General features: G+C 34.4%; 5 protein-coding genes across 5 annotated transcripts; 2 read left to right on the top strand and 3 right to left on the bottom strand.

Annotated features, from left to right (window-relative positions):
- The first annotated feature begins 1,144 nt into the window (after positions 1-1,144).
- Positions 1,145-5,868, top strand: LOC143565820 (sec-independent protein translocase protein TATC, chloroplastic-like). Its single transcript, XM_077052680.1, has 5 exons — positions 1,145-1,186; positions 1,219-1,475; positions 3,660-3,964; positions 4,999-5,289; positions 5,562-5,868. Exons 2-5 carry the CDS (start codon positions 1,223-1,225, stop codon positions 5,769-5,771), a joined length of 1,059 nt encoding a protein of 352 aa, XP_076908795.1. The 5' UTR covers positions 1,145-1,186; positions 1,219-1,222; the 3' UTR covers positions 5,772-5,868.
- A 1,302-nt stretch (positions 5,869-7,170) lies between these two features.
- LOC143565824 (uncharacterized) lies at positions 7,171-9,187 on the bottom strand. Its single transcript, XM_077052684.1, has 4 exons — positions 9,067-9,187; positions 8,864-8,957; positions 8,483-8,692; positions 7,171-7,956 (listed from the first exon to the last, which is right to left on the bottom strand). Exons 1-4 carry the CDS (start codon positions 9,145-9,147, stop codon positions 7,349-7,351), a joined length of 993 nt encoding a protein of 330 aa, XP_076908799.1. The 5' UTR covers positions 9,148-9,187; the 3' UTR covers positions 7,171-7,348.
- Positions 9,188-10,534: 1,347 nt separating this feature from the next.
- LOC143565827 (transcription termination factor MTEF1, chloroplastic-like) lies at positions 10,535-11,433 on the top strand. The gene has a single exon (XM_077052686.1). The coding sequence runs from the start codon at positions 10,535-10,537 to the stop codon at positions 11,414-11,416; it is 882 nt and encodes a 293-aa protein (XP_076908801.1). The 3' UTR covers positions 11,417-11,433.
- A 922-nt stretch (positions 11,434-12,355) lies between these two features.
- On the bottom strand, positions 12,356-16,432 carry LOC143565826 (shikimate kinase, chloroplastic-like). The gene is made up of 10 exons (XM_077052685.1): positions 16,175-16,432; positions 15,695-15,747; positions 14,563-14,617; positions 14,201-14,273; positions 13,980-14,067; positions 13,615-13,697; positions 13,043-13,172; positions 12,871-12,949; positions 12,711-12,775; positions 12,356-12,623 (listed from the first exon to the last, which is right to left on the bottom strand). Exons 1-10 carry the CDS (start codon positions 16,389-16,391, stop codon positions 12,588-12,590), a joined length of 879 nt encoding a protein of 292 aa, XP_076908800.1. The 5' UTR covers positions 16,392-16,432; the 3' UTR covers positions 12,356-12,587.
- A 1,071-nt stretch (positions 16,433-17,503) lies between these two features.
- LOC143565819 (uncharacterized) lies at positions 17,504-22,058 on the bottom strand. The gene is made up of 13 exons (XM_077052678.1): positions 21,903-22,058; positions 21,162-21,271; positions 20,978-21,088; positions 20,828-20,885; positions 20,648-20,737; positions 20,455-20,549; positions 20,305-20,358; positions 19,637-19,774; positions 18,905-18,962; positions 18,690-18,804; positions 18,530-18,599; positions 17,728-17,799; positions 17,504-17,651 (listed from the first exon to the last, which is right to left on the bottom strand). Exons 1-13 carry the CDS (start codon positions 22,051-22,053, stop codon positions 17,535-17,537), a joined length of 1,239 nt encoding a protein of 412 aa, XP_076908793.1. The 5' UTR covers positions 22,054-22,058; the 3' UTR covers positions 17,504-17,534.
- Positions 22,059-22,869: the final 811 nt, after the last annotated feature.

Here is a 22,869-nt window from a genome sequence, read left to right as displayed (position 1 = left end):
TCATATGCATGGCTTTCCATACGGTTCACTCTCGGATGGCTCGAACGTGGAGTAGCGGTTTGTCAGACGCAGAAATCATGGAAAGGTCGTTGACAGAGTATCAACACAAGGTCTCGGGGAGCTTCAGTTACTTTGGCATATGAAAACAATACCTGAGGTTTCACCCGAAATGGGGCCCGTTATGGAGGCCACCGCCAAATGTGGTCCGCCTAAAAAAGGTCTAAACCATCGTCTTCGGTTGATCCGGACACGCCCCGTTCCGACGCTCGAAACTTCAACCTAAGCGATAATGAAGCCGGGAATCCTTATGCAGATATTACCGAGATGCCTCGGCCAGGGGGTAGTAGAAGAGAGGGAAGGGGAAAGGGGCGTGTCGTCTTCGGCAACGGGTTCGAATGGCGAAATGGAAAGTCATTTCAAAGAAATAAATATTCGACTCAAAGATATACAAGAACTCGGAGCTAAACGTTTTCAAGTAAATTTGGACGCCGTCAAAGTACTTAAAAGGAATGAATTGCACAACGACATCAAGGTTTTAACAAATGAGTTATCCGAAGACGACCCAAGAGTCCAATCCTTAAAAGCAATTCGGTAACCGAAAATTTTTGAAATATACAACATGTAGTCTTATTATTATTTATTGTTGTATTTTTTAATTAAATGTATTTTTTTATTTTAATTTAGTTTTTATTTGTGAGTTTAATGTATTTATTTAATATTAATGTAGTTTTTAAATTTTATATCTAATTATTTAAATGAACTATTATTTAAATAAACAAAAACAATTAATAGTGACTGAGCGCTACATGACGCATAACGCCTGTGGTGGGGCTTTATGATTATACTCTGTTTTTGTAAAAGATCATAACTCTAACTGAACGTCATGTAACGCATAATACCTGTTAGTGAAGCTTTATAACATCATATGATCTTATAGGTAACAAAATTGAAAGTGGCCAATGTATTATAGTTTGCATATTCATTTCCAATTTTCATAATAATAATAATAATAATAATAATAATCAATGATGTAGAACACCAAGGTTGTCATCCTTGTAACACACACACCAACACCACAGGCTTTCCATACATCCAAATTCCAAAAAAATAAATATCCTCGGTGACTAAAAAATAACATCAGAAAGCGAAAGAAAGCCCACCAAATTTCCTTGGGGAAGAAAATAAGGTGAAAATTCTTGTACCTAAAAAACAATCAAGAAAAATGGGAAGCACAAACACCCTCATCCACACTCTCACTCTCAACACAAACAACAACAGATGCTTCTTCAATTCCTCCTTCCAAATCAATCAAACAAAAACAACAACCACCCTTTTTCGTCTCTCAATCCAAAAACAAACAAAGATTCGTAAAGTTGCTTGCTTTGCTCTTGATGATGCAACAAATGATACCCCAAAAAGCCTTGGAATTGGGGCTTCTGGAGCACTTCTTGATGATGATGATGATGATACACCTGGTAACTACCAAATTTAATCAATCTTTATTTTAGTTTTATTATTATGGCATGAATTCTGAGGTGGGTTGTTATTGATAAATTTGCTATCTTGATTTTACTTGATAATAATAATAATAATAATAATAATAATAATAATATTATTATTATTATTATTATGGCATGAATTGTGAGGTGGGTTATTAATAAATTTGGTATCTTGATTTTAGTTGATTCTGGTTGCTCTTGAGTGTTTTTGTGGAATCATAGTTTTTCTTGGTTTTAACATCATGAAAATTAGGAACACAGTTAGTTATATCATCTTCACTTTTCTTATTGGTTTTCCAAAGCGTGTGGTCGGGGAATTTAGGTGCCAAAGGGCAGGCTTGAGGTGTTGTTTTATATACAACCGAATAAGTTCTGTATACAACCAAAAAGCTGCATCTTCATATCTCTTACGTATCACAACCTTTTGATTAAGTAAATCGTTCGTAACCTCTTCATCTGTTTGGCCATTTTTAAGGCTTTCGGAGGCCCTTTATTTGACCAATTTTGATTGGCATGTACATGAAGTGCCGCCGCAGCCGTTTTTTTAATCTAAGAGTCTTTCTTTGTAGATAGAGATGGATAAATTTGTGGGCATTTGAGGGAAGATACTATTTAACTAACTGCTCATATCCAACTAACACTGTTTAAAAGCTAAGACAAAGATGTGCCCTCCCCTAAAAGTCCTTAACCTCAATCCTACGTCTCCATGAAGTGCTATCCTCGGCCATGTCCTCAGAGAGGTGCAAGTCTATGAGCGGATTAGGCATTGATTTCACCTATACTTTTGCTGATCTTTACATGTTATCTTATTTTTGTATTTGCGTCGCTTGGATGCTTTATATGATACTATTATCCTTTTCACCATTTTTTTGTATTGGTTAGCTTACAATTTTTATGTTTTTAGCATAGTAATGAAAAGTGCAGCGCTTTGGCGCAAATTTAGGGCAAAGAGCGCCTACTTTGACTGAAGTCGCAAATATAGGAGAAAAATAGGGGGCAACTGAATATTTTTTTGATTTTATTTGATCTCTCTCTTAAAACACTTTACCTAATTTAAATTAACGGGATTAACAAAATTAACTCTATTATCTCTTTTAAATGAACGACCTTTGGCACGATTACAAAGGCTACTAGAAGAAAAGAGGTTAGTAATATTTATTTAGTTTTAGTTTTTACTTTTTGTCTTCGATTATGTTGTTAATTCTGTTAAGATGCTTTGTTTTTAACCTGCTTGCTACAGTTATATCTATTACTTTATGAGTTTTTTGCTTTCGAGTATGAACGATTTGGTTATTTTGTATTTTCATGTGATTTTGGTAACTATGGTTGAAGATTATGCTTTTGAAATGATTTTGTATTTGAATAAACTGCTGTTTGCCCTTACAAATTTTGTTTGCGGTTTTTTTTTAAGTGCGCTTTTTTTTCTCAGGTTCACGCTTTTTTTGCGCCTAGCGCCTAGAAGGCGCCTTAAGTGCGCCTATCGCATTTAATAACTATGGTTTTTAGTTCTTTTTGTTACTATTTATCTAGATTTCTATTTGTAGCACTCTGTGTTTCCTATATACTTGTCATGACTCATGCCTAAATGTGGTTTCGGAGTTGGGGGTCTTCCTGGAAGCAACCTCTCTATCCTCCGGGATATGTTTTCGCACCCTCCCCAAGACGTACGAGTAGCTTTGCTATGAGTGGGGTTTTACTGGGTATGGTGGTGTTTGTATTGTTTAAAAAGTTGTAAACGTCTAAGTTGACTAATTCATGAATTCGGATTTGGGTGAATGACGGATTAGATGTGTCGTTAATCAATAAGAGTAAAATCTAAGAAGACTAAATTTTTGAGAAATCTTTTATGTAGCAGAGAGATTAAAAAGCCGGTGTGTTTGTTATTTGTAAGACCTCAACATGTCATGTATGGATACAAGAAAAGCATATAATCACCTTATTGAAGAAAACTTATTTCTTTATAAAGGTAAACTTGTAATTTGAATCAACCAAGAATAATCTGGTTGACAACCAAGTTTCAAAATATTGGTCTGGTGACCACTATTTTTATCCATTCTATGTGATTATCTTTCTTTTATACATGTAAATTATGTAAAACCGACTTATATGGGACCCACAAAATGAAAATTACCAACCTTATTTTTGACATTGTATATGTAGTGGTTGCTGATGATGTCCAAGAAGACGCACTAGCAAACAATGATTCTACTAACGGAAGTGCTCTTTATAATTTTTTGTATCCGGATAAAGAACTTTTACCTGATGACAAAGAAATGACCATATTTGATCATCTTGAAGAGCTAAGAGACAGAATCTTTGTGTCGGTTTTGGCCGTTGGAGCTGCAATAATGGGATGTTTTGTGTACTCAAAGGATCTTATTATGATTCTTGAAGCTCCGGTTAGAACTCAAGGTGTTCGGTTTCTTCAGTTAGCTCCGGGCGAGTTTTTCTTTACAACTATAAAGGTTACTTTTTGACCATTATGCACTTGTTGACATACATGTTTAGAGATTTTAAGGTTCATTTTAGGAGAATTTATTCCTGCACTTTCTTCATAATACTTTCATCCTTTTTGTTTTTGACTTATTCAAACCTATATATACATACATATACATAGATACATACAGAAGATCCTTTCCTTTCCTCTAATTTCCTTCCAACTCAAGAACACACCTAATTAAAAAAAATTTCCTTCCCTTCCCTTCCCTTCCCTTTCTTATCCTTCCCTCTCCTTTCCTTTTCTTTCCTTGGTTAAAAAACTCAAGAACAAGGCGTAAATTATTACAAAAACCAAAAGAATTAACCTGAATCGTCTAATTTTTTTCTATCAATCATTCATGTTAAAAATAACAATAAATTAAAAATTAAAAAAAAAACTTTACTTCTTACATACAAATGTCAATGTTATGTACATAAAAACCATTAAATTAATTTGTTGCTATGTTTTCTTTTCATTTTTAAACATTTACCTACACACATGTAGATTATGTGTAGGAAATACACCTACACCTGATTTACACATGTGTAGGTTCTATAAATAACCTTGTTGTATATATACTTTTAGAATATTAAGGGAAGATGAACAAGCATTGCTTTTCACCCATTTTCTTGTATTATAATTTTTTTAAAAAATAAAATGATTTATTTTGTTCTTTCTGTTCTCCCAACTGTCTTCTGCGTAGAATCCTATATATACATGCATATATTTTATGTTTTTTAACTAACCAACATTCATCATTTTATCGGTTAAGTTAACTTTTTTCTGCATTCATTAAAGCCCTCAACTTTTCTCTTATAGTCATGAAACTCTGTGATTTTTAAACAGACATGAACACTGTTTAAAAGACTGCCACAAGTTATTTTTACTTATAAGGTTAACCCATAACATATAGAACTCAAAATCTCATTTGGGCTCTAATTAATAATCACCCTTTTTATTTATTTTAACATCCTTACTAAAGTTATAAATCATAATAAGAATCTAACTTTGCAAATGCAGGTATCAGGGTATTGTGGGCTTCTTTTAGGAAGCCCGGTTATTCTATATGAGATCATAGCCTTTGTCCTGCCTGGATTAACAAGATCCGAAAGAAAATTTTTGGGCCCTATTGTTCTTGGGTCCTCGGTCCTTTTCTACACCGGGATTGTTTTTTCATACATCGTGCTGACTCCAGCCGCCTTGAATTTCTTTGTTAACTATGCCGAAGGAGTTGTTGAATCATTGTGGTCAATTGACCAATACTTTGAGTTCATATTGGTACTCATGTTTAGTACTGGCTTGTCTTTTCAGGTAATCTTTTCTTTTAACTGGATCCTGTTGAATTTGAAATTGGAAAACAGTAAGTCAAAGTCTTGTTTATGTTTTTGAGGTCAAACTGTATTCACCTTAAGATTTGATATTTGTTTAGTAAAGTTTTTAGTAGATGCTTAAGAACCATCTAGGTTTAAAACAAATGCTATTAAATTTTACCAAAGTTATATCAAATGTAAATTTGTTAATACGAAATTATTTGTATTTATACGCATTTCTATCTTGTTTCATGCATTAATTTTTATATGCAGGTCCCAGTTATACAACTTTTATTAGGGCAAGTTGGATTAGTGTCGGGTGATCAAATGTTATCGATATGGAGATATGTGGTAGTTGGTGCAGTGGTTGCGGCTGCCATCGTGACCCCATCAACCGATCCGCTGACTCAGATGCTTCTGGCAGGACCACTTTTGGGTCTTTACTTTGGTGGTGCTTGGACCGTTAAGCTTATTGGTAAGTAAGTGGCTCGAGCCCAGATCGGCCGCTGTTGCATAGAATGATAAAGGACTTGATATACATGTGTACAAGAAGGATCATGTAATTTTTGTAGCATATATTAATTATTTCACTGGTACATAACATTGACTTAATTCTTGTTTCAACCCAACCCAATGTGACCGGTTCGACTTCTGGTTCGGTTGTCAGATATGGGTTCTGTGCAGCCAAATGATCATTTTACTCACTAATGAACAAATCATATATAGATGAATACACTATATCTGGAATATTTGTTCTTTGGAAAGTCAAAAGTTGACTAAAGTTGGGATAAACCACAAATTAATAAAATCCAAATAAAAAAATCTTCAACCAGTAAGGCTATCCTCTATGGTGGGGGGCTTCGAAGCCCCTCCATTGTGCCACGTCAGCGCCACGTAAGCACGGGGGGCTTCGAAGCCCTATCCAATAATGTCCCGCTATGGTAAAGATGCCCATTATATACATATATACATATGTATGTGTGTGTGTGTTTGAGAGAGAGAGAGAGGACCCCACCATCCAAGCCCCATCCGCGCCCAGCTTCACAACCACCTTGACCACCGGCGCCCGCCACATCATCCGTTGGAGCCCCATAGCGACCAGTCTAAGTGACAGACTTAGGAAATTACTTAGTTGACTGTCGTTATATACTCCACATGTGTCATTAGGGATTGTTACACTACATACTAATCTTTTTTTCATTGGGAACGGCCTACCTTTGTACAAAGATAGGTCCACCCTTCAAATTATCTACTATAATAGTTTTATTGTCATTTAGAAGTCATTAAACTTTGGTTGGATGTCCAATCCACTTTATTAGTATTATTGTTTGAATCTTTATTACTAATTAGTGATCTTTTTTCTTTGGTTAACTTAAATTTAAGAGCTAATGGTGAAACACAAATTCACTAAGAGGTAATAATCAAGTTTTATAATTGTTAGATGTAAGTTTATCTAAAAAATAATCAACCAATAGTAACCACGAATTTTACATTCATAATTATTTAAAACTTGGTTCCGTAGTGACTTGCTTGGTTCACTTGGCAGCTTTTGGCTGGTCCTTTTATTATATATTATTTTTATTTGTTTTTTTTTTCTTATTTAAAAATATTTTTTTAGTTAAAACAGTTTGTTTTTTTTTTACCATTTTTTGAAACAGCCCTAGCAGCCTAGCACAACACATAAGAGGGTAAAAACCTAGTTATGTTTAACTTGTCTTGCTTAATTTTGAACTTTTTTAACATTTGCTAAAAAACTTCATAGGGTTAGAACAGCTAATAAAAGTAGATACACTTGAGGAAAAAATCCCTCGAATGACTTTAATGAGATAGAAAAACGTGATTAGCTACTACTACTACATAAAAACATTATCGTTTGATCCCCAAAATCTTGTTTGTTCAATGCACTGTCTTAAACTAATAAACCCAATATTATTTGTAACAAAACCCACTTAATTTCATCAAAAAAAAAACACTAATGGCAAGAATTATTTTATCTCAAGATTCTTTTTCAGTCACAACTTCATCTTCATCTTCATCCCCTAACCCTAATTCAAGCTGCGTTAAAGAACCCTTAAACCATCACATGCTTCAACAAAACCAACCGAACACCCATTAATTATTTCCATTTGTTCCTTCAATTCACCAACAAAGCTCACCATTTTCTCACTAGCACTTCTAATCACACCAATTTCTTGAGGAGGATAAAGGCAAGCTCCAATCTCATCCACTTGCAACCCCATGTTTCTCCAGATATCTAACAACTTCTCCAAAGAGTTCACCGTTTGACTGCTATCGGTTTGTGGGTTCTTGAGTAGCCCCGTGATTGACCGAATAGTTTCTTTAATCGTTTTAAGAGTTCCTGACACGACTTCAATGGCATGTTCAGTAATTTTCATATCTTCGGGTGATAAGTCACTACCTAAGTCTCCTTCTGATGAGTTGTCACTCTCGTGGGCCTCGTTATTGGGCTTTGCAGCCTCGCCAGATGAAGCGGGCTTAAGCTCCTTCATTTCACGAAGAACGTCGTTTATGGAAACCGCAACTTGAGTAATGGACCGGCCTATGGCGGTTACGTTTGTTCCGGGAGTCTTTTTAAGAGACGAACACGCCTCCCAAACGGTCCCTACGATTTGAGGAATCGAGAGCCGATGTGCTTTACTGCTGTTTCCTGTAACATGTAACAATTTGCAGACCATGAATAGACTTGACTAATAACAATTTGCCACTTTTTTTTAGTTTCAGTTCTCACCCTAATAATGCAATTTTTTTTCTCAGCATTCCGATATAACTTTTAACATTAAAACGCAGTAGAATTCAAATGAAGTATTTTTTTGTATCGTAAAACGACTTTGACGCGTGCTTCAATAGGTCAAATTGTAGATATACATGTACAAAAATTCCGCCACATCGCGTGGATTATCTCCAACATAGTTCATTTTTTTCTATCAACATTATAATATAAGTTTTACAAAAAATGGAGTTGTATTCAAAATAAAGTTTATCTTGGTATCGTAAGCAACTTTTGCACGTGCTTTGATAGGTCACTTGTAGATATACATGTACAAAATTTCCACTGCATCACGTGGGCCAACTCCCACGAGATTTAATTTTATTTTCTCAAATTATGATATAAATTATATTGAAAACGGAGTTGTATTCAAAACAAAAGTATTCATTGGTCAAAAGGATTTTACCATAAGAAGCGACAGACTCTTTCAACAGCATAAAACTGCAATCGATAACTTGTTTAACGGACGCATGGATGTAAGAACATAGTGTAGCCCCTGCGCCAATCATAGTTCCATGGGAAAGCAAAAGGAATCCTTGAAGCAAATTGGAAAAGGTATTCATGCTTTCCTCAAGTGATTTGGCATCAGGGCCGTCTCCGGTCCAAAGCATTCCCACTGCATAACAAGAGAAAGTGGCCGAAGAAATGTGTGCATAGTTTAAAAAGAAATTCAACAACATAAGACATGTTTGGAGTTAAACATAGACCAAAATTAAAATAATAAGAGTTGAGTTATCAAGTACAATAACAAATATGCAAAAGTGAAACCCTAGATGGTAACTAATACCAGTAGAGGCCTGTTTGTAGAGCTGTTGTCCCAAATTGACCACCTCATCCCAGCTTACTTTTTGCAGCGAAGACGGTGGTGCTTGATCCAAAACCTGAATGCAATTAAATTAGTTTTTATTATTATTTGAATAAGTAGATTTGAAAATGGAACAAGTATGTATTAATTAAGGAGTATAAAAGTAACGTATTGAAGTTACCTACCTGAAAGGTTTCATGGATGGTGTTGAGGTGTTGGATTAATAACTCATTCAGCCGCTCTTTCTCTTTCTCTGCTTTCCCCATCTCTCTCGCCGATTGATTGATTGATTTTACCACCCAGGGTTTGCTTACACCTTGCTTTTATTCTTATTCACACCAAAATAAAATAATATACTAAAATTTTACAACTAATCGGAGGTTAGAATTGGTCAATACTAAATTTTCTTTATTTCTTATTCACAACTAACCGGTTATGTGTGTGACTTCACAATAATACGTGCGTAACCTAACAATAGTATGCTCGTATTGCGGCATTGGAATCTTAGCCGGTGTTAGTAAGCACGTCACACAACGACTGTGCACGCTCAGTCATTTGTTGGTGCGCACGTAACGCTACATTGAACTCGTCTTGACCTGCAACCCGTTCCGCTTGACCATGTTCTAACCGAAATTCGTTATGACTTGACCCCTTTCAACCAAAACCCATCCCGACCCAAACAAAATTAACCTTTTTGAATTGACTCATTCAAAAAGGTTAATTTTGTTATACATATATATAATATATACATATGTATAACAAAATATGTTATATATTATATACATATATATGTTATATATTATATACAACATAAACAAGGCTAAATTTGAGGTCAACCTTTTTGAATTGACTCATTCAAAAATATATTATATACATATATATAATATATATGTATATATTATATACATATATAAAATATGTATATAATATTTAAACAAAATATTATATACATATTTTATATATAATATAGATAAGTAATTCCAAACACCCCTTACTTTCACTTCTCACCAATGCAAGCAATAATAAAAACTTGACCTCAAATTTAGCCTTGTTTATGTTGGGTTAGATTCAAGTTTTTATGAGTCAACTAACTCATGAGTAGCTCGGCTCATTTACGAGTAACCATCTTATAAAATAAATAAATATTAAATAATTTTTCAGTCAAACAATTCACACAGTTTGTTTTAAATGTTTGGTTTGTTTTATCGGTAATTCCTTTTCTCTAACGACATTTAAATGAGTTACTGGCTAATTTCATCATATTGGAATACACTCGTCTTTTGATCCGCGGAAAACCCTCATCTAAGGCTAACGCCCGTGAAAATTCGCCCAAAGGCACAACAACATGGTGAGATAAAACCCGTTCAGTTTAAATATCCAACTAGTGAAGACCACTTACTCGCCTAGTCTCCCATCATCACCTAATGCCGCTGAAACTAAATATTTTAAGAACAAAAATCGACCTTGAGTTACGTAAAATATCAAATCTCTTCTTTGTCACCCCATCACAAAAACATAAAAGTAGTAAAAAAAATAAAAATAAAAGCCTTTTAACTTCAAATTAGACAAAACCCTCAATCCTTTTTTTTTTCTTCTTCTTCACAGAAACTATATCATCAAAAACACATCCACCTCACTCCAATAAACCATCAAATGATAATCAGATTCATTTCTCAACCTCCAACACTCCAACCATCACCAAAACCCAAACCACCATCATTAAACCCTAAAAATCGAATCTTTACCGCCACCACCACCACCGACTCCGGCATCCTCTTCCGGCAAAAGATTCTGTACCTGAAAGGCCTTAAAGTCAACCCCACCAAAGCCCTTCATAAAAACCCCGATTTCCGATCAGCCTCTCTCCAAACCCTCAAATCCGTCGAAAGCTGCCTCTCCTCAATGGGCATCAACCGCTCCGACTTCGGCCGTATCTTCGACATGTACCCGCAGCTCCTCACCTGCGATCCCCACGCCGACCTTTACCCCGTTTTCGACTTCCTGCTAACCCACGTCGGCCTAGAGTTTCTCGACATCCCCAAATCCATAGTTCGGTGCCCGAGGCTGTTAACTTCCAATGTGGAAGCTCAGTTAAAACCCACATTATGGTTCCTGACGAAACTAGGCTTCGTGGCTCCCAACAGAATCACGTCGCAGACGACCATGCTGTTGGTTTCGAACGTGCGGTATACGCTGATCCCTAAGCTGGATTACTTGATGGGGTTAGGGTTTGAGTATGAGGAAGTGGTGAATATGGTGTTGAGATCGCCCGGGTTGTTAACGTTTAGCATTGAGAATAATTTTAAACCGAAAGTTGCCTACTTTTTGAATGAGATGAAAGGGGATTTGGGGGATTTGAAGAGGTTTCCGCAGTATTTTTCGTATAGTTTGGAGGGGAAGATTAAACCAAGGCATCGGTTGTTGGCTGATAACGGGATTCGGGTGCCGGTTTGGGATATGCTTAAGGTTAGTGATGGTGAGTTTACTGCTAGGTTGATTGAGGCTAGATTGAAGTTGGGCGATAAGAGATTGTAGGTTTTAAGGTGTGTTTAATCTTTCTTTCTTTCTCTTTTTTTTTTTTTTTTTTTTTGTGTATTGTGCATTTTTGTAATTTATAAATGATCAAGTATACCATAGTTGAGAGGTAAAGTGATAATATGCAGCAAATGCAGTTAATTGTTACTGTCATGTCAGTGGTCTTGTAGTTTAAGTTTAGTTGTTGGCCTCATTAATCAGTAAATATGTTATCTTGACTCTTGAGTTTGTAGCGGACGGTCATGTAAAGATGTATTGATGGTGTCGCTTTTATTGCGCAGGCAGGCAGGCACATACAACTAAAATAGTGTCCTATCAGTTTTGAGAGTTGATTAAAGATTTTGAATGTTATTATGCAATCATGGATGGATGGTATAACAGAATGCAAATTAATATTGTTTTGGTGTTTGTGTTTGCCTCCAAGAAAAGTACAGCAAAAAAATGTACAACAATGATTTAAACCTGAGAAATTTGGCGCATCATAATAGACTTGTGTGGGAAAACATATTACAACAATGCATCATCAAATCTGCAAAGAATTATACTATTGTGTTTGACACACCATTATAAGCTTATGTGCTAAACAACTTAAAAAACCGCCAATGTTTGAGATACTATTGTCTATATATGTTACATGTCATGTTGAATTTGTGCCCAAAATCAGTTAGAACACTCTTAAGTAATATAGTTTTTGACACTATTTACATTATCACATGATTATTATGAGTGCGCTGGAAGCATGCCGAGTCCCTAGGCTAGATGTAAAGTGTGAGACAAAATAAACCCAAGCACTCATTTTTGGTCTTTATGGTTACATGATGATGGCTAATTTGGGTTTTATGTAATCTTTCTAATGGGTTTGTATGGGCTCAATTTAAAAGCATCAAACATTACAGATTAACAAACCAAAATAAAACTCATTTTACTGTTGCTTGGACTTTGAAGCTCGTTTAGGCTTTACAGAGATGTACCAAAACCACCATTAAAAAACAAAAAGGAATGCGAAAACCTCATTTTATTGATGTATATAACAAAACAAACGGTATAGTCAAAATGACGTGCTCCAAAACTTGCATGAAACACAATAAACTATTAAACAATAACAAGACGACTAGTGTTTTATCAAAGGCTAATTGCACAACAAACACGAGCCGAACCCAAAATGGTGGGTTCATTTCTTCAAATAGTCCTCAATTTGAATGAGTGCCTGCCAAACGGGTAGTAAAGTTAACATCTAAAAGATGTGCGTGTTTGTGTGCATGAGAGAGAGAGAGAGAGAGGGAGAGAGATCGACCTCAATTGCGATTTGAGTTGGATTAATACAACAAACATCATCATGTCCCAACTTGGCTGCAATACCTGGACACAAAATTAAGTTCCTCGTTCTGTTAATTGACAACTTTGCCCTTTCACTATATGCGATAGTAATATTACACAAAAGAAGTTATACATACGCTCCAACGAGACTCTCACGTGAGCGTTGGTGTAAGCTTCACTCCTGTCTTCCCAAAGTTTAGATAGTTTCTTCAATGTCTATATATATCAAGAAAATGATACATTAATGTAATGTGCTTTAGTATTGAAAATTATTTTCAAAAAGTTAGAATGAAAGATAATATAACATACTTGTGTGTATGCATCACCAGATGCATGATGCAAAAGCGGGCGAGATGCAGTACCTATAGCAGTTAATCTTTGTGCTAATGCATCCAAAGGCACATCTATAAAGACACTTATACCCTTGTGCATGTATTTCCTGGTAAATAAAACAGTTATATTATTTTGCTAAAATTAAACATAAAGAAATCCCATATAAAGGACTAACTTCTCATTAATCCCTCAAAACTTGGTATAATATCATATTTACCCAACAAAAAAATCATGAGTAAATCACACAGATGGTCCCTGTGGTTTGGTCAAAGTGTATCTTTTAAAAAGGGCAAAATGGTATTCTTACCAGACCCAGGGACCATTTATGAAAGCAAACTAAGTGGGTGGGGACTAAATCCGTAACTTTTAAAATTTATGGAAAAAATCCAAAATTCGGACCATCCATGTAATTTACTCAAAATCATAATATCATATATGCTCATTTTTAAAAATTTTGACATTTATTCCCTTCCTTAAAACTTGCATTAGGATATGAGAGTTTGGAGAGTATGGAGAAAGAGAAGGGTGGAATGATCATGCTGCCATACCAATTGATAGGCCGAACAACCGCACCTCCACCTGTAGAAATAACGAGCCGACGCATTGATGACAGCTTATGCAATACCTCAGTCTAAAAAAAGAATGAAACTTGATATTAATAAAAATATTCAGAGCCACAAATTGAAAGTAATGAATAGTTAAAATTCTAGGTGGAAAGAATTTCAACCCATTTGTATACGAAAGGTCAATTTGGGTAATGTTTTAGCTCTAAGAAATCAAACGTGTCAACTAAAAGATTTCCAAACCACAATTCTAGCAGATGACGGGCCTCTGCTTTTCTTTTCAAAACTAATACCACCTCTTTTTTATCTATATTAAAAATGATTCAGTCAAACAGGTCATAGTCACTAACCTCGTTATCTCTGAAAAAGGCCTCGCCACGCAACTTAAATATGTCAGCAACTGCGATTCCTCCAACAGACTGTTCTATTAATTTATCACTGCAGGCATCTAACACATGAATATTATGGAGGACAATAAACTAAATGGTTATCTGAAATTCTGAATAAGAAAGAATTGAAATTAAGTTTAAAATTTCAAAGCAAGATATAAAGAAGGAAATGAGTCACAAACCTGTCAAAAAAAGAATAACCGAGCACCTCTGACAAGATCTGGCCAATTGTTGTTTTCCCTGATCCCATCATTCCTACATTAATTTCATATAATACACAGTTACACATACGCACAAAATAGTGTTTACATTTTACTAGAGTTGACCAAATGGGCAGGTCGGGCAGGTTGAATAACTTGTCAAAACAGGTTCGGGTCAAAAGAATTGAAAACTAAAGTTGAAACTGGTCAAGTTGGGTTGAACTCTTTGTCCAGCTTTTTTAAAATATAAATTAGCATGTCAAATATATTATACAGAAAATTATATAACCGATAATATTCTGAACTTTTATAATCTAAAGGCAGAAAATGTCATTAAAACTGACCTACAAGATAAATACACCTTCCACTCAAACACGGCTCAATCTCCTCAGACTTTTTCTGCAAATAAATATCACCTCAGTAAATTAATTAAGAAAGCTTAATCAAGTTTGTGTTATAACTTTCTTCAATTTGGAAAACTAACTTAATATATCCACAAAGCATGCAACGAATTTACCATAGATGCCATACATGCAATGTGACTTGCAACTTCATGATTGCAAACTTAACTTTTTCTTTATATTATCTTATAACTATAAAGCTTAAACATGAGGGGTGGCAATCATGACCCATTTACAGAAAACTAGTTTATTTTTGTTACTATAATAATAATAATAATAATAATAATAATAATAATAATAATTATTATTATTATTATTTTGATAATGGTATTCTTTTTGTGATCATACAAAACATGAATTATTTACAGAACATTGGAAAAAAGTGTTTTGTGTCAACCGACCTAGCCCATTTCACCCTGTACCAAAGTAATAATGAGAATTATGTGTCACTAGGCCTGTAAACGAACCGAACGAACATGACCATAGCATGTTCTTTTTGATTGTTTAGCTTTAACCAAACAAACACGAACAGTTAAAACAAACAGAGCTTTCTTGTTCGTGTTCGTTCATTAAGAAAATGAATGTGTTCATATTTGTTGCTATTCGTTCATTCATTAATAGTATAAATGAACTGTTCACAAACATAAACAATCATAAATGAACTAATATAACTGAACATAGATGAACGAATTTAAACAAACATTACTGAGCAAACACTAAATAAAAATTAAACGTACACTAACGAAGATAAGAAAACGCAAAAGAATGAACATTAACGAGCTAAAATAAAAGAACGTTACGAACATAAATGAAAGAACGGGATTTGTGTTCATGTTCTTTCCGTTTAACTAAATGAACAAAAAGTTTTGTTCATGTTCGTTCTTTTATTAAATAAACGAACTTCCCGCTGAACAACGAACTTCCCGCTGAACAATTCACTGAATGTTCGGTTCACTTACCGGCCTACTTGTTATCCAACTCGCTGATTCAGAGAATCAGAAAAGGTTTCGAAAGGCATCGGCCTTAAGTTTCACTTTATACATTCAACATAAGAAACATTGTGGAAAATAAATACCTTTAATACCAGATCTTCCTCTGTGGTAATTGCTTCTGATTCAAGTATTGAAGCTACAAGAAGAAACCAAATTAAAAAAAAAAAAATAGTGTTAACCATCTCACAGTCATGAAGAGCACAATTTACATGCATGGACTGATCTAAATGCAAGGCCTTTGATCCCATGTGTCTACACATGTTTAATAGATAGATTCATGAATTAGACGTTTAGACATCATGTTTGATAATCTACAAAACTTCAATATGCCCAAGACACTGTGGATCAACCACATCAAAACTTCACATAGATACAAATTATATGGCTAATGGGATATCTTCAAGTTCTTTGCAATTATACATCAAAACTTCAATATGCTCAAGACACTGTGGATCAACCACATCCTATGGCCCTAAATACCGCCTCTCACATTTCTCTCTTTGACTATGAAATTCCCCACATTACCCTCAAACACTGACTTATGGTTGCCTACGATGCAGTACCTGGAAAGTTCTGAGAAGTACACGAAACCTTTAACCTTTCTGCTCTATGTCCAATCACTGGTTTTACAGTTTGCACAACATTGCATTTAAGCATATTAACCCTTTTGTTTTTCTCAAACCTTGTACATAATTCCATGAAATTATTTGGTGTTGATAACATGCTTTCGGAGCTGGTTAATGTTGTCAAGTGTACGCTATGTAACAATTTGGCCTCCATTATTTATGTGCCTTGAATCCAACAAATCAAGATTTCTCTAAATATATAAAAAATTGCCTGCAAAACCAATATTAAGTAAACAATCATTCTGTTGCCAACAAACTGATACACAAAAAAAATTATGTCATATATCAAGAAAAAAAGGTGAGCAATAACCGAACTGAACAGAGAACTGACGAAACCGAACTGAACAGAGAACTGACGAAACCGAACCGGAACTAACCGAAAAAATGTTATCTGTTATCTTGTGTACCATCGGTTGACTGAAATGAACCGAAAAAACGGTTGTTTATTTTTTGTACCCTCAGCTAACCGAACCATTCATATTTGCATATATTTATAGATTTTTATACCTCCATTACATGTTTTATACCTACTACCAGTTTTTGTATATATACCTCCATGTTATGTATATATGTCTACATTGCATACCTTCAATTTCATGTATTTATTAATCCAAGTTTGATTTTGGTTATTAACCGAAACCAAACTGATTAACCAAAAACAGATTAATTAATTCAAATAACGGAGCCAAACCATGGTGTTTAATAAAAAGAAATGTAGAGATTAAAGTCGTCCTACTCCAGAAAGGGTACAAATTTGATGTTAATATAAAATAGATTACCTTTGAAATGCAAAAACGATGTTGATTTAGTTGTAGATTTCATTTGACGCAAATATTATATTATATTATATTATATATTAACAATTCATCAATTATTGAAATTGTAGGAAACCGTATCCTATCGAAAGTGAAAAGAAAAGATAAGATTTGGTAACTTAGGGCTAAAGTTAATCTCCCTCTCCTTTTGTTTTAGGTTGGTAGGTAACATAGTTTCTTTCTACAGGGACTCAAGTGCCAATTTATCCCTACTTTTCCACCAAACTCGGATATCTTTTTTACCATTATTATCTGGGTTACAAAAAAATTATTATAAAATATACTAAAAAACAAAAAAAGACTGAACCTTTTCATGTAGACTTTTCAAGCCATAAAACATTGCAACAAAGTCATTCCTTGAAATTGCATTTGAAAGAATTAAAGGGTACACCAAGATCACCAAACAATATCCAATCTTTTTCCAAATCTTAAATTTAACATATTTTCATTTTCATGTCTATTTCATTTTTCAACATCCATCTTCACGGTTTATGTTGTGCATAGATTGATGACCGCACAGAATGGCGAGGAGGGATGGGTTTTCCATTCACTTGTACTTGCTCCAAAAAATCCACACGAATCGATCTCAACTCATAATGCTGCAACAAAATATAAAAGAATATATGGTTAAGCGAGTGCCGAATATGTTATTATATATTTGCAGAAATAACAAACCTTCTCGTTCCAAGAAAAATTGTTGTTACGAAAACATGGATCCAACAGTGTAACTTGGTCACCTTCTTTAATCTGTACAAAAAACAGATTGAAAAATTAAAGAACCACCAAAACATAAATCAAAATAATCAGAAATTTAATTTAATTGTTTAAAACACAGAAATTCTCCAAAGGATGAAATTATTTTAGTAAAAATTAATGTATTACTGAAAAAAATTTATAAACTTTTTTGTGTTGTGGTTCTGTACTATAGTAAGCAGCAACAGGTTGCAACTCCCTCACGAATTCATTTTTTTTTACTTGTTTAATTTCATTTATATATTTTTGAAGTAGTTCTTCTTTAGTAATGTGTAATATTTAATATCTAATATAAATCAAATTATACAACTTGTTAAATTATTTTGTCTACACGTTCGATATATAATTTTATTGAAAACTGAGCTGTATCGAACAAAATATCTACTTTGCTCTCTTTTACCTCCAAAAAAACTTAATGTTTGATACAACTAAACTTTTAACAAAACTTATTACATCCACTTGTAAACAAAAAAGCTGTGTATGCTTGGATTTATGTTAGATATTAAATATAACAAAATATTAGAGAAAAACTACATTGCATATAAAATGGAAATAGAAAAAAGAAGATTTAACCTCAGTTGCAAAAAAAGGAAAACTTAATATATACCAAAGTATTACAACACAAAACAAATTTTCTTAGTTCTACATATGTGTTTTAATAAATACATTCAGTTTTACAAAACTTGGCTTAAGGTTGCATAACACAAGATTTTTAAAAACTTACAGCTTCATTGCTCATCCCGTATACTGTAAGGACAAAACAGATTTGGTTTGAATCACACACCAGATAATACCTGCAATAACTCAAATACATGAAGTATATAAACAAGTCAATTTGGGTTTTTTCTAAATTAAACAAATCAAACGGGCTGAAAATTACGTACAGAGGAGTAATATTCTCATGCTTAATGAAAAAAAGAACTTTTCCCACCACTGCAATTGCCTTGTTGAGACCATCTAACAGGTTATCAATGGTGGCCCTTTTGTAAGATGGTTTCACTTGAAACAAAAAAGAAACATAACAATTTAAATAGAAATCAGCAGATAATAAGATAAGAGATAATGTGTATAAAACATGATATAAAGTTAGGTAGCTTACCTTGAACTTCAGTAAGAGATGATGTCAGTGAAGCAAGTCGTTTAGCCTTAATTTGCCCCTGGATCACAAGTACTTGATATCAATAATCACAGTCTTTGCAAACGAAACGCTTATGTTTGTTTGTTTAATAAACGAACAAACATGAACAAAAGATTTTGTATTTTATATATGTCCGTGAACGTTTGTACATTTATGTTTGTTTATGTCTGTTCATGATGGGAATGAGCTATGAAAGTGATCTATAGGTATTCTTAAGGGGGTCAAAAGGAAATCAATACAAGTGGCTAAGTTGTTGAGTCGATTACCATAGTCTATATATAATAGGAATACGCTTCTAGGCTAATGGTGTGGAGAATATATTTAAGATGGTATTTCCATGGCTCCTGCATATGCAGTGAGAGAGGGCTAGGCCCTGGATTCTCTGTTCTAAGTTATGTTCATCATTTATGTTCAGTTAATACGTTTGTTTACGTTCATGAACCATTCGTTTATACTGTTAACAAACAAACATAAACGAACACGAACAAGACAGCCCTGTTTGTTTAATGGTTCGTGTTCGATCGTTTGTTCGTTTAAAGTTAAACGAACGGACACGAACATGCCCCGTTTGTGTTCGGTTTGTTTACAAGCCTAAATTCATGCAAATGAGCTTAAACATGTCAAATTTCAATCTCATAAGACAATTATATACATAAAAAAGATTACTAAGAATATCAAGAAACTGAAACTCACCTTCAACAGACCGTCTAACTTATCAACAAGATTAATCATCTTTTTAACTTCCTCGGTAGCATTAAGACAAGGGTCTATCAATGCAGCTGCTTCAAATCCACTAAGAGCCCTTTCATAATTCTCTAGGTATGTATTTACCTGAATTAGTGATAAAAATCATATCAAGTCAACAAACACACATCAAATCAGCAAACAAGCCTAGCTACTCGAGATCAGATCGATAAAAAGCTCGAAACGAACCGAGCCTTATCGAGCCCGAGCGAGAGCCCTAAATGGAAAGATCGTTTACGCTCATAGAGGCTTGACAAGCCTTGTGTATATTTAAGTTTTAACTCTTTTAGACTTCTATGTACTAATTTCACACCGCAGCTCGAGCCAAGCTTTAGCTCATTTAAGGTACTGCACACGAGCGTGAGCTCTTTTAAGGGTTTTCTAAAAATAATTAAAAATAATAATTACAAATGCATATAAATTAATTAGTAAATAAAAAATGAGCCGAGACCGAGATTGAAAAACGCCTCACAAGGCAAGCTTTAGCTTTAGAAAAAGAGCTCAGAATGAGCCTAGTCGAGCTTGGCTCGTTTACATCCCTAAACGTAGAAGAGCAAGAAATCGTATTAAAAACTTGATTTAAGCTTGCACAAGATCATCTAGAGAGAGAAACTTACAGTAGCACAGTTGAAATATAAATCCGGGTTCATTTTCATGCCCTCATCTTTCTCCTATTACATCATGAAAGAAAACGATTAGATCAATTTTAACCTTTTTCAAGAAAGAATGAGGAGGGGGGTTGTTAAATAATTAGATTACAAACATACGGCGTTTTGGTATGCTTTCAAAGACTGTTGTAATTTGCTGTGATCCCATGCACCCGTGACAAAGAAACAAGTGAGACAAGCATTCCCGAGGTTGTCTATTAAAATACAAGGTTGTCTCAATCAAATAAGAAACGTTTAGTGATGGTTAATTGCATGTTTAATATTGAGACACAAATCACAAAATATATCTTACACCATGAATTCCCATCCTTGACATCTAGAGCAATAGCTTCTTTCGCGTGTTTGATGCTTTCAGCAACAATTTCTTCCTGATTTTCAGCACCTAAAAATCAACAAGAAACTGTAAAGAAACAACTTGATGACAATAAAACATGATTAAATAACAAGTTAACAAACAATCAATGTTGCTTACCTTGAGCCATTCGTCTTTCAAGCATTGATAACTGACTTAATATCCTTTTATTTGGACCCTGTATTTTGACCAATTAAAAACAATAACAAAAGATTCAAATCGCACTCAGTTAACAGTATTAAGATTGTAAAAACTTATCACACAAGCAACCTTGCTTAGAGCAAGCGTAAAGCAGTTCCTTGTTGCAGGCAAATCTCCCTTTTTCCATATACAGTTTCCTAAACATAGCCACGCGTCTGCAAGTGACGGATTCAACTTGACCTGAAAAGGCAGATAACCGACTCAATATGAAAAACTTAGATCAAGATGTTTTCAGTTTTTAGTTTTCACTTACAGCTTTAGAAAGATGATCTTCTGCTTTCTTTGAATACTCTTCAAAGACATCTAATATCTTTCCTCTCAAATATTCATATGTTGCTCGTTGTGTAGCCAGTTTTCTCTCTTCTGCTCATCATAATCATAGCAAAAAAATGCATTCAGTTAAAATTTTACAGATTAACTTATTCTAACCGCAAATTAACACTTAATTCGTGGTGTAAATGAGCCGACCCGTTCGCGAGCTATTTCGAGATCAGCTTGTGAAAAAGCTTGATCGAGCCGCACCTAAACGTGCCCGAGCCTGAGCTAGCTTGTGAGCCTAAATGAGCCTATCATTTTTATAATTGTTAATAATATATGTTATGTTATATATATATATATGAAAAATAAAATTATAATTGAAAAAAAAAACAAAAATTAATTAAAAAATAGTAAACGATCTGAGATGAGCTCGAGCTTTACATATAGAGATTGAAACGAGCTGAGCTTGAGCTCAGTGTAAGCATAACGAGCCGAGCTGGGGCTTGGCTTGGCTCATTTGCACCCCTACAGTTGGCCTAACTCCTGATTAAGTTAGTCCAATCGCAAATGAACAGTTAACCTAATCCCTAATTAACTTACTGTAATCTCAAAATAACACTTAACCTAAAGCTAAATTCAGCAGTTAGTACGAATTTCACCTTCTACTATAAGAATCAATCATATAGCAAAACAGCACGCAGTCAGAAGAGCTAGGGTTTGTAATGAATAAGTGTACCGAGTGGAATTGAATCGAGAATGTTAAGTGCGATTTGAGAATGCGTTTGGAGTGTGTTGATTTTGTGATTTACGTCTTTAGGAAAATAAGTGTCGCGTATCCTGTACAGATCGTCGGTAGCTTCTGTTGCCTTTTGCATCAAATCCTCCATGCCTTGATTTTGTATCTGAATCTGGATCAAGGTAAGAAGGTGACTCCAACTCCCGTCCAAACTTTAAACCGTTTTAAAATCCATCCACTCGGGTTTAGTTTTTGTTAAACCATTCCAGATAACTCGAGGACGGAATGTCACCTTTGTTTTGCGAGAAAACCGTCGCTTAAAGACATGCTATTGGCTCGTTTTATTTTGAGTAGGGTTCAGCGCGTCGTACACGGAACCTTCTCAGCTTCTAGGTCTCAAAGCTTCGTTTTTAGCAGGATTGGCTTTGCTGTTCAAAAGGGGGTTGCGGCGCAGCTTGTTGCCCGTTTGCCTGCCACTTTATTGTAATCGTTTTATAGTAAATTATATAAAAATCTTCCGTTTTAATGAAGTTAATTAGAAAAAATCAGGTGTGGGCAAAGACTTCACTGACATATCAACAACCGTAATAGTTATTTAGTTGGCATTTGTAATTATTTAGCTCCAGCATATCATTGAATTTGATAACCATCTTATAAAAATTGCAAGTATAATATTTGATTAACGGCAAGTATAAAGGTGTTATAATAAGATGTTTTTTTCTCAATTTTTGAGGGTTTAAGTTTTTTATGGCAATGGTGTATATTTATGGTTGTGTAAGTTTATCATTAATTAGAAAAAAACATGTGTTCAAAGCAATACAAATATTTCTTTTAATTACTGGTTTAATGAGCATTAATCAAACAAACCTTCCAACATTTAATCAGGGCCGACCGGAGGGGAGGGCGACGGCCCCAGGCCCACTCCCTCCATGGGCCCAAGGTTTTTTATAAATATTATATTTTTTAA

The sequence above is a fragment of the Bidens hawaiensis genome, unplaced genomic scaffold, assembly GCF_021521415.1.
Source record: "Bidens hawaiensis isolate Kalapana, Puna unplaced genomic scaffold, B.hawaiensis_p1.1 tig00022545_1, whole genome shotgun sequence".
Taxonomy (NCBI): domain Eukaryota; kingdom Viridiplantae; phylum Streptophyta; class Magnoliopsida; order Asterales; family Asteraceae; genus Bidens; species Bidens hawaiensis.
The sequence above is the reverse complement of the archived record's forward strand: the minus strand, read 5'-3'. Positions and strand labels throughout refer to the sequence as shown.

Excerpts from the sequence above, each read along its gene's own strand:
- LOC143565826 (XM_077052685.1), bottom strand. The coding sequence starts at position 16,391 with ATGGAGGCCAAATTGTTACATAGCGTACACTTGACAACATTAACCAGC. Across the intron at positions 13,698-13,979 it reads CCTTTTTCAGAGATAACGAG|ACTGAGGTATTGCATAAGCT; the intron begins GTTAGTGACTAT and ends TTCTTTTTTTAG. Across the intron at positions 12,950-13,042 it reads CTGGTGATGCATACACACAA|ACATTGAAGAAACTATCTAA; the intron begins GTATGTTATATT and ends TGATATATATAG.
- LOC143565820 (XM_077052680.1), top strand. The coding sequence starts at position 1,223 with ATGGGAAGCACAAACACCCTCATCCACACTCTCACTCTCAACACAAAC. Across the intron at positions 3,965-4,998 it reads TTTTCTTTACAACTATAAAG|GTATCAGGGTATTGTGGGCT; the intron begins GTTACTTTTTGA and ends TTGCAAATGCAG. Across the intron at positions 5,290-5,561 it reads GTACTGGCTTGTCTTTTCAG|GTCCCAGTTATACAACTTTT; the intron begins GTAATCTTTTCT and ends TTTTATATGCAG.
- LOC143565819 (XM_077052678.1), bottom strand. The coding sequence starts at position 22,053 with ATGGAGGATTTGATGCAAAAGGCAACAGAAGCTACCGACGATCTGTAC. Across the intron at positions 20,738-20,827 it reads TGAAAGACGAATGGCTCAAG|GTGCTGAAAATCAGGAAGAA; the intron begins GTAAGCAACATT and ends GTTGATTTTTAG. Across the intron at positions 17,800-18,529 it reads ACGGGATGAGCAATGAAGCT|ATTAAAGAAGGTGACCAAGT; the intron begins GTAAGTTTTTAA and ends TTTTTTGTACAG.
- LOC143565824 (XM_077052684.1), bottom strand. The coding sequence starts at position 9,147 with ATGGGGAAAGCAGAGAAAGAGAAAGAGCGGCTGAATGAGTTATTAATC. Across the intron at positions 8,958-9,066 it reads CCATCCATGAAACCTTTCAG|GTTTTGGATCAAGCACCACC; the intron begins GTAGGTAACTTC and ends AATTGCATTCAG. Across the intron at positions 8,693-8,863 it reads CTACAAACAGGCCTCTACTG|TGGGAATGCTTTGGACCGGA; the intron begins GTATTAGTTACC and ends CTTGTTATGCAG.
- LOC143565827 (XM_077052686.1), top strand. The coding sequence starts at position 10,535 with ATGATAATCAGATTCATTTCTCAACCTCCAACACTCCAACCATCACCA.